This window comes from Carex rostrata, chromosome 34 (assembly GCF_964058835.1).
Source record: "Carex rostrata chromosome 34, lpCarRost1.2, whole genome shotgun sequence".
NCBI classification, from domain to species: Eukaryota; Viridiplantae; Streptophyta; class Magnoliopsida; order Poales; family Cyperaceae; genus Carex; species Carex rostrata.
Window position 1 is genome coordinate 2,270,485 of NC_135951.1, and position 10,303 is coordinate 2,280,787.

The 10,303-nt window shown below is 35.6% G+C and overlaps 2 protein-coding genes across 2 annotated transcripts; one reads left to right on the plus strand and one right to left on the minus strand.

Annotated features, from left to right (window-relative positions):
• The first annotated feature begins 2,077 nt into the window (after positions 1-2,077).
• Positions 2,078-4,177, plus strand: LOC144549119 (uncharacterized). Its single transcript, XM_078297865.1, has 4 exons — positions 2,078-2,516; positions 2,605-2,949; positions 3,389-3,708; positions 3,807-4,177. Exons 1-4 carry the CDS (start codon positions 2,208-2,210, stop codon positions 3,991-3,993), a joined length of 1,161 nt encoding a protein of 386 aa, XP_078153991.1. The 5' UTR covers positions 2,078-2,207; the 3' UTR covers positions 3,994-4,177.
• Positions 4,178-6,861: 2,684 nt separating this feature from the next.
• LOC144548861 (disease resistance protein RGA2-like) lies at positions 6,862-10,040 on the minus strand. Its single transcript, XM_078297573.1, has 2 exons — positions 9,510-10,040; positions 6,862-9,273 (listed from the first exon to the last, which is right to left on the minus strand). The coding sequence occupies exons 1-2, from the start codon at positions 9,879-9,881 to the stop codon at positions 6,862-6,864; spliced, it is 2,784 nt and encodes a 927-aa protein (XP_078153699.1). The 5' UTR covers positions 9,882-10,040.
• Between the last annotated feature and the right edge of the window lie 263 nt (positions 10,041-10,303).

Consider the following 10,303-nt stretch of genomic DNA (forward strand, 5'->3'; position numbering starts at 1 on the left):
AATATTTCTCTACAAAGCCCATAACATTTACATCTCCGTCAATCTGCACTGCTCAAATATTTATTATGGGCTTTGTGGGCCGCTTCAACCATCTTTCTCATCTATTCACTCCTAATTTCTCTCGTATATCTTTTAGATCTGGTATTTCTCTCTGTTTTTTTAAGGAAGTTGAAGGTCAAAACCTATCTCATAAATAGAGATAGAAATTTGTTCATAGTAGTTAAACCAACTTTGTAATAAACAATAAGTGGAGATAAGTGTAAAACCTTTTAATTTTTTATAAGATTTTTTATTCAAATTTCAAATTTGAGATGTGCCGCACAGAGGGACTGTTCGGCAAGGGATTAAGCTTCCTTAAGATGTAATCTGCTTTTTTTGGCTTCCATAGCCGCTTAATCCTTCCGAACACCGGTTCCTTAACGCGGATTAAGTTTACCTCCTTTAGTCTCCTTTTGATCAGATCTTAATCCTTGGCCTAGACAATGCGCTTCCAGTACCAATCCTTTGAGACAATGCGCTTAATTAAGACACATCTACCCCTTTCTTAAGCAATTTCTTATCTTTCATCCACTGATTAAGACAACTGAAAATCAGTTTCTTAACACTCCTTAAGCTCTTAATTCTTCACTCTTAATCTCTTGTTGCCAAACAGAAAATTTTCTTTCTCTTTTTGATTCACAAAGATTTAAGTTAATATTTAAGTAATATAAATAACTTTATATCCTTCCCGGGCTGTTACACATAGTTCTGAAAATCGGAATCAGAATCGGATAAATCGGCTGGAATCGGTTGAATCGAATCGGCAACTCAGATTTTTTTGACAGAAACTTGTTTTGTACTAAATAAATAGAAAAAAATTTGGTATTTTAATAGGTTAACCATTTAAATATTAATAACACTCATAATAATTAAATTCAGATGGATAACAATTAATTTAATTTGTTGTCTAATACTTAAAAAATTAAAATTATTTAATTTTAATATACAATAGACTATTTCATAAAATAATAAAAAAAGTGAATGATATTCACAAAAGAGAAATAAAATGTTTAATTTCTACATTTTATATTTTTTTAACAACCAACCACGGTCTAATAAGGTCTATGCATCTCCTACGTTAGTTAAATATAAAAAATATAAATAAAATAAAACAGTATTGGCTTCGCAGGCTACAGTAAGTCACTCAAGATCAACAGATAAAACAAAAAAAAAAGTTTCTTGGATCAAGATATAAAATGGACAAGGTTTATCATGAACCACTAGAAATTCAAAATTTCTATAGTACAAAACTATACACCAAATCTAGCCACAGAAAAAAACTAAAGATTCTTCTTCCTAACTCAGCCAGGGACTTTGCCCTTTCCAATTTTTTTTCGAGCACCATTTCCTTCTTCAAAAGATGCAAAATTGAACTTAAATCTTCAATCAATAATGATGATTTTCTTGCTTTCAACCTCAAGATACAACAGAAAGCTAAGGCGTGAAATCAAATTAATCAAGGATAATGATTTTCACTCAGGTGAAACTCGGACTGGCTCGGGGGAACTCGGCCGAGTCAAACACTGTTGATCCGATTTTTGCTCAAAAACTCGCATAGGCGCGAGACTCGGGTGAAACTCGGACCAGTCCCGTCCGATACCGAGTTGACTCGGTATCGGCCGAGTTTCAGAACCATGCTGTTACAAATTGCCTCATCTTATCTCTACAGAGGTTTGAATGTGATTATAAGATGAAACTGAAGCTATGGTAAAAACTAGTGAACATCATTGACAGAATCATGATAATTAGTAATTACATACAATAATTAATCAGTTCAGACAACATTTGCTATTACATAATTTCCTCACTACATTTACTGATTTCTAAAGATAAAAGTAACTTAAAGTAAAGCTTAGTTAATTAAGATGAACAGTCATTGTTTATGTAGAAACCATGGACTCAAATGAATTGGCAGTTAAGTAACTTTTCCTTAATTAGAATTTCTAAATAATTGAATGAATCCCCCTCCTCTCTGTCCCTAAATATAGCCATCTTTTTTTACATTACATGATAATAAAAAAAAAATGATTCTCTCAGTTTTTCCTGGGGCTGTCATGGTGCCCTAGCACACTAAAACCACCTAAATTGAATTCAATTTCAATCCATTTATGAGCAAATAATCTAAAAGCCAACAACAAATCAAGCCAAATTGTTTCAAAACAAACGATATGAGGAAGCTATGCCCAAATGTCGACCAAGAGAATGCGCTTGAGACAGTGCTAGAAGTGCCGATACCCGAGGAAATGTATAACGGGCCCATCCCTGAAATGCAAGCCTGGCTCAAATCTCAGGCATTTGTCAAGGCATCTGAAACCGATGCCTGTGTTGCACTAGACTCCAATGGTACCTCTAGGCCCGCCGGACAAATGGCACGCATATCTGAGATTCATATGCTTATGGTACTCGGCACTCCGCTCATTCCTTGTGCCATCCCTCATGACCGTGCCTTCTCCCGGTCCATCCATGATCGCTCCATCGTAAGAACTTCCTTTTCCTTTTTAAGAAATAAAAACTTCTCACTTTGAGTGATCTAAATATTGATTTGTATTTTTAAAAAAAATAAAGCAAGCATCAACGGCGAGGTATATAATCCAGCAATACATAGCGGCAACAGGAGGGCAAGAGGCGCTACAATCCGTGGAGAGCATGTACGCAGTGGGGAAGCTCCACATAGCTACATCGGCATTCTATACAGACATGGAGGAAGGAGGAATGCGACCGAAGGGAAGCGGCGAGTACGGAACCTACGTGCTCTGGCAGAAAAGCCCTGAGTTGTGGTACTTTGATTTAATCTTGGCTGGTTGTATGCTTACCATGGGATGTAACGGCCACATTGCCTGGAAGCAGTCAACCATCAAGCGGTCGTGCATTACTAAAGGCCCCCCGCGGCCTCTCCGCCGATCACTCCAGGTAAATATAAAAACTATTTTAATTTTTTTGTTTAGTAGGGGTTCAAATGTCTCATGTCTTTTATATATACCACATTCATGCCTTTTTTCGGAAACTTTTTTTACTTTTTTTTTTAAAATAGGTACAAAATTATTATTTTTGAATGGTCCTCAAATAATGATTTTGTACCTATCTAACAATGTAGTAACAAATTTTTGAAAAAATATAAAATTTAATCTCCAAGCACATTTTAATATGGAGGTAACCTTTTGATTTGAATTGACTGTTTGAACCTTAGAAACAAAGATATGAGACACAAATGACGCATGAAAGACATGAGACATTTAAATTTAAACCTCCTCTTGTTTAATTACTTCCACTCATTACAAACTGGCAAACCCTTCACTGTCTAATCTTAATAAGCAATTATCACTGTATAAATTAATAAAAAAATAAGCAGGGATTAGATCCACGAGCCACAGCGAATATATTCTCAGGTGCAGTGTGTATCGGAGAGAAGACAATAAGCGAGGAGGAATGCTTCATTTTAAAACTAGACGCAAATTCTGCAGCATTGCATGATCGCAGCTCGGACGGGGTTGAGGTGATACATCACACCATTTGGGGTTGCTTCAGCCAGCGAACCGGTCTTCTCATGCAGCTCGAGGATTCTCAGCTTCTCTGTATGAAGAACCCTACCAGGCTTGGCCCCTCTCGTGATGGCGGCGACAGCGGGGTCTTTTGGGAGACCCATTCGGAGTCTGTTATTAGTGATTACAGGTACACACACTGACACACACACTGGAAAAATGACTTCATTGATCATATGTGAATCTGAGGTAATGGTGATTAACTAGCAGTATATATTTTTTTTTCAGGAATATAAATGGAATAAATATTGCACATACTGGACACACGACTGGTACGATGCTACGGTACGGCAATGGCTCGGTAAACCACAAGTTAAAGGTAGACGAGACATGGGTAATTGAAGAAGCTGATTTTAATTTGTGGGGCCTCACGCCGGAGTATTTCTTACCGCCGGCCGACCTTCAATGGGAATGAGTGCACATTAATTAAAAATCAAATGACAAGGCATGATATAGAGCAGCATGCATGATCAATTTTGTTTCTTAATTTGTATATTTGTTTTTGGTATGTTAATAAATAAATAAAACAATTATTGTTTTACTCTGTATTAGAGAAAAAACTAGCTCTCATGGCCACATTGGACATGATAAATTAATTAATAGAACCCTATATATGTATGTATATATAACATCATTTCAGTTATGAAAATTCAAATGCATGCTCTAAATATGTGCCAACGAGGTAAATGTTTAACATACAATATATGTTTTCATTATTGTGATCTTGACTCAACCCAACGAGATTTAGACAGTATATATTGTATGTTAAGCAAGCAAGCATTAATTATCATGCCTAATACTAGCCAGTGACTTCATTGATCATATGTGAATCTGAGGTAATGGTGATTAACTAGCAGTATATATTTTTTTTTCAGGAACATAAATGGAATAAATATATATTTTCATTATCCTCAGGTAAATATATATTTTCATTATAAGTATTAAACAGTTGTGAAAATTCAAATGCTTGCTTGACAGTATTCCTCTGAGAATTTTAATTATGAAGCGAGTCAAGATCACAATAATCTTGTATATTAAACATTTATTGTCCAGTGCTGTCGACATATTGTGATGATAATGAAAATATATATTGTATGTTAAACATTTACCTCGTTGGGTTGAGTCTATCTGTTGACAAATCTGATGCTTATGGACGTCTTAATAGTGTTTTCTATGTTGGGTGTTGGTGTGTGTATATGTATTGTCTATATGCAAAGTAAAATTATCCATGTAAAGAGAAGATAAATAAAATATCTCCCAGGTTATTCTTTTCAACATAAGAAATAATATGTGGTTGTTTGTTGATAAAAAGTTGAGACAGAGGAATTTGAAAAAGATGATGAAAAAGTTATTTTATTTCTGATGTTACATGGTGTATTTATAGATACACTCCAACGGATCCCTATTTATTAATTACAACGGTAAAATTTCTGAGTTAGGTGAAAAGGTGGAGTTTAATTTAACTCTCCTTTTACCTAATACTAGCCAGTGATGAGATTGCCACATGGCATTGAGGCTAGTTAATCCTATTTATATTTATTTGTACAATTTATTTTTCAACATTTGTAAAGAGTACAATTTTGAAATTAGTGGGTGTTTGTCTGGTTTAACGGGTTAGTATCTTCACAGAAGTACATGTTTCAACTTTAGTCGCAGGTTTATGGTACGATTTTTGATACTGTTTATTCTTCTAAGGAAGTTTTTTCAATGCTACTGTTATTTATTTATTATTTTTGTACTATTCCCATTTTCCTCAATAGATGTTAATTACTGATTGTTAATGACAGGAGAACATAGTAATATTTTGGGTTGTTCTTTTTGCTTGATGTTGAGTTTGACAGTTAAGAACATAAGATTTGTGCTTTCAATTCTTTTTGATTTTCTTGGAAGTAAAATACTTTTTATGTGCTTGACAGCCACTGTGCATTTAAAAAATATATATATATTCTTCGCAAAACCTAATAGCTGAATATATAACCACTAATATAGGGCACATCTCAGGAAAGATGGAAACATTCATAGACTAAGAAAAGAAAAATTTGAAACTTCGCCATACATTAGACAGGCGTTGCAGTTGCAGTTCCCATAGCCAAACCAGACAATCTAATTTTATTATTATCACTAATATTGTTAGTCTGAAAGATATTTGAGGAGACTCCTTGCCATATCTAGGAGTAGGATTAGATTGTTTTCCTTTTCTTCACCAACTTGATTGTTGCGATTGGTCTATGTATGTTGACACTTGACACTGTAGGATAGGCAATCTTCTTCTAAATTGTGTAATATCTATCGTAGCAGGGGTTATACTGCAAAAAAGTCATTATGACGGAGATTGACAATGCAATAGACACCATTCAGAGATACTAAAAAAAAAAAAAAAAACAGACTTCTAGATAAGATGCGAACAATTTAATTTGGAGTGCGATAACAAAAACGGGACCAATTAAAGATTTGTTCTCTATTGTGGATCGTGTTTGTTTATAGGTTTTATTCTATCAACAATTAATATTGTCAATTACCATACACAACACAAATATATATATTGCCACCTTTTGCCGAGTGAAGATGTTGGACTAAAAAAATGATTTTGTTATCCATTAGGAACCAAATTAAGTTTTTAGCAATCTCGAATGTAGATTATTCAAGTGCCGTTTAATCATTCATTTTATGCATACAAATTAAAGAGAAAAAGACATTATCAGCAAGTTGACCAAAAAAAATAGTAGAGATCCTGTCATTTTGTACTTAGAAAAAGAGAAAAAGGCATTATCAGAAAGTTGAAAATGGGAAATAAAGTAAAAAATAGTAGAGATCCAGATAACGACCAAAAAATGGCCAATACAAAAATTGCTTGTTGGGTTGCTTAATCATTCCGTAAGATGAGAATATTTGAAGAAAAAAAAAATACAAAATCAATGAAAATAAATCCCCATGAGCAAAGGAAATTCATTCCATATATTACAAAACATATAATATAATTGAATAGTAAATTTATTTTCTATCGAGGGTCTTCGAGAGGACTCCTAAATGTTCCTTGTTAGCGAAAGGAAGACATCGTCAAAAACCCTGCAAAACAATTGGACAAGAGATTATGTGGCAGCAACAAATAAGAAATATATAAGTGAAATATTTATTTGTCCAATCAGGGCAGCTTAATTAGTCAACAAATCCTACCAAGACTTATGATTACATTAAAGCAAAAAAGTTCAGTGGCCTAGAAATCTAAATATTAAAATAATAATAATAAAAATTATGTACCTGATTTGGTTTATATGGTAAATATCTAATTGAATTCAATGTCAGGGCAGCTGCAACCCCTAACACGCACATAACAGGGCCCAGATGGAATCAACCCATTCGGCAGACCACGAAGCAAAGAACACTTACAAATTCTCAGCCTTGTAAGTGATGAAATGCTTTTCTGGCCGACAAGTGGCTCAGTAGGTTCCGCCAACTGCAGTCCATCCATCGTTATTGATTTCAGGTCTGGACAAGAGAGAATCTCCAGTGTAGCCAACTTATTCAGATTCCCTAGTCCAATAATGAAGTCCAGGTTCATACATTCAAGAATACACAATTCTTCAAGCTGGGAGGGTAGCTGCTCCAGTTTCAAAACTCGGATACTATTACATCCACAAATTATGAGGTGCTTGAGAGTGTGAAGATTGCTGAATGGAAGAGATCGAATATTTTTGAAATAACCTAACAAGATTTCTTGAATTGACTGCAAGGAAGATGGATCACTCATCCATCCCGGTAATGTGGCAGAAGAAAATTCAAATACTTGAAGTTTTTTTATGTTAGAATGTGGCTGGAGGGAATCTAACCAAGAAAAACCTACATCATCGACACCAACCCACTCATCCTCACAAGCTTTTGGTTCGAGTTTTAATTCCAGCCATGAATTCTCAGTGTGACTGAATTCCGTAAAATGGTTCGTCCATAAATTCAAAGTTTCAAGTTGGCATTTATTTCTCATGTTAGCACGCTGGGCATCTTTTAAATTACTCACTCCATAAATAGAGAGCTTTCCTTCAAGGTCCGTCATATCCTTTAACCAAGCTATAGTTTTAACTCTTAACCTGGCTCTCATTCTCTTTATTGCAGGAAAATTAATAAGCCCATGCGGGACATAATCCAAGAAATTGCGAGATTCAATATACAAAAACTGTAAGTTAAGAAGACCACCAATGGATGATGGCAACATTTCAAGATTATCAGAAGGAACACTAAGATAGGCTAGATGTTTCAACTCGGAAATGTAATCAGGAATCCTTGTCAACTGATCCTCTTTCCATTGCAATACCCTAAGTGCTTCAAACTTAGGGAGATTCCAGAAGGATAGCTTTTTGTACCAACCCAGATCCATATAAAGAGTTCTTAAACCCTGATTTTGCGGAAGAATTTGGTCTACATATCCCATGACACTACATGCATATACATGGTATGCTTCTCCCAGAATTTTTCTCTCTTGAATACCTAGTGGCTGACTAATATCTACTGAATAATGTTCATTTTCAGATTTAAGTCGAGCAAGATCATGGATTATATCATGCAACTTACAGCATTCTGAATATCGATCTGAAAAATCATCAAGAAAGGATCTTTCTTTTAACTCCTTATAATATTCAGCACCAATTTCTCTAATTCTTTTTTTGCCCCTAGACTCGATATAGCCATGAGACATCCATAACTCTATCAAAATTTCCTTTTCCAATAAGTAATCTTTTGGGTACATGGAGCAAAACAGGAAACATGGCTTAAGGTGAGCAGGTAGATGAGCATAGCTGATCTCAAGTGCTGGGAATATCGCTTCTTTTGATTCTTCTTTTTCCCAAAGATCACTTTCTAGAATCTCTCTCCAATCCTCTTCATCTCTTTCATACCTTAGGAGGCTTGCAATCGACTTCACGACCAATGGCAGCCCACCACACTTTCTCGTAATATCCCTTCCCATTTTTACCAAGTATGGTAGCATAGTGTCACTTGTACCACGAAATGCATAATGCTGAAACAACTGCCAGCACGAATCTTCAGGTAAGTTAGTTGGCCTAAAACAGGTTGTTGTTTGCATGACATCTGCAACCTTTGTATTTCTTGATGTCACGAGAATTCTGACTAGTTTTGCTTCTTTAAAAGGAACCCTTAACAACTCCCAAAGACTTTGATTCTCGTTCCACACGTCATCTAAAACAAGCAGTACTGTTTTTCCCTTCACAGTTTCTGCAAGCTTCTCTTGTAATGAACTCAACTCACTCAAATCGTAATTCCTTTTGGTGACTGTTTCAATGATTGCTTTAGTGAGTCTCACAACATCAAATTCTTCAGAGACACATACCCACCCAAATAAATCAAAGCACCGGGTTACCCTCTCATCTTTGTAGACCAGTTGGGCAATGGTGGTTTTTCTGAGACCACCTTTTCCAATAATTGAAATGACTGAAAAGGGCTTTTCTTTTTCAGATAGTAAGAAATTGATGACCTTCTCTATTTCAGCATCTCTCCCAAAAATGTTCGCCTCATCTACCATGTGACCCATTGGGGGTCGTGAAATTTTATTGTTCGGACGTCTCAGCCCGTCACTCTCCTTTAATTGGAGAGCCTCACGATCCTTCGCAATTTGGTCAAATCGACTTCTTATTTTGTTAAGCCGATCAACCATGCCATTAGGAATTTGAACAATGCACTCAATGTACTGTCAAAAAAGATATGTGTATATTATACAAGTATGGCCAAATTCATAATTTGTTAACTTAAAAATGATAATTAGATTGGAAACAAGTGACCATACATTCCGGTGGATGCCAATCTAGCTAAAACATATATAAAAAATTCAACCATCCTCTATTAAGTTTTAGTACCACACAAGAAGAAAAATGACAATAGCACAAGTAAATTAATTTTTAATATCTATATGCACGAGGTACTAACCTCCATCTTCTCTCTCTTGTGAGAACCTGAAGCTTCAGAAGCCTTTCTTGCCTCTAGTTGGAAACGGGTGACCTCATTCCGGTACTCGCTGAGCACATCCTGGGCATCATAAGCCACCTTCCTGAGCTCCTTGAGCCAATGCTTCACATAGTGGTCTCTGATTTCCCTCTTATCAGCATCAAGCAATGTGGCCTTGATTCCCTTGACAGTTACCATCAGCCTCTGAAGATCCTCCTCAATAGCTCGAACACACCCCCTTTCAGAGTTATTAGAATTTGATGAAGAGGAAGAAGGAGCCTGCGCAGAGGCTGTAATTGAGGGGAGCAAATTGGTGATTAGTGAGAGCAGAGAGGTTATCAAATACCCTGCCATTTTGCTCTGTAGATTTCTGTGGAGAGGCTAGGAGGAAAGAACCTTAGATCTCAGTTGTGTATATGAGAAATTTGTAAAGAGTAAAGAACAGCAGAATGTTGAGATCTGAGGAGATAAGGTAAGTTCTTGGAAGTGGTATGGAGAAGACTTTGTACAGTAGTCAATGTTTATTTCACAATTTATTTTTCTTTTATTTTTTATTTAACAAAAGTTGATATGAATATTTTAGGTGGAGTGGGGTCAATAGTTATTACCTTGTCGAAAGCTCTGTAGTCGTGAAAATGAGAAGTGAGTAAACAGCAGGAGTGTGTTGAGATCTGAGGGGTAAGGTAAGCTCTTAGATTTGGCATGTTTACAATGCTTATTTAACTTGTATTATTATTTTTTTTTTCTTTTTCACGAGAGTGATTACTTTGAGTGGA

Bases quoted from the DNA above. Each gene is read 5' to 3' on its own strand.
- LOC144549119 (XM_078297865.1), top strand. From the start codon at position 2,208: ATGAGGAAGCTATGCCCAAATGTCGACCAAGAGAATGCGCTTGAGACA. The intron at 2,517-2,604 runs GTAAGAACTTCC...AAAAAAATAAAG, and splicing joins CCATCCATGATCGCTCCATC to CAAGCATCAACGGCGAGGTA. The intron at 2,950-3,388 runs GTAAATATAAAA...AAAAATAAGCAG, and splicing joins CTCTCCGCCGATCACTCCAG to GGATTAGATCCACGAGCCAC.
- LOC144548861 (XM_078297573.1), bottom strand. From the start codon at position 9,881: ATGGCAGGGTATTTGATAACCTCTCTGCTCTCACTAATCACCAATTTG. The intron at 9,274-9,509 runs GTTAGTACCTCG...CTTTTTTGACAG, and splicing joins ACAAGAGAGAGAAGATGGAG to TACATTGAGTGCATTGTTCA.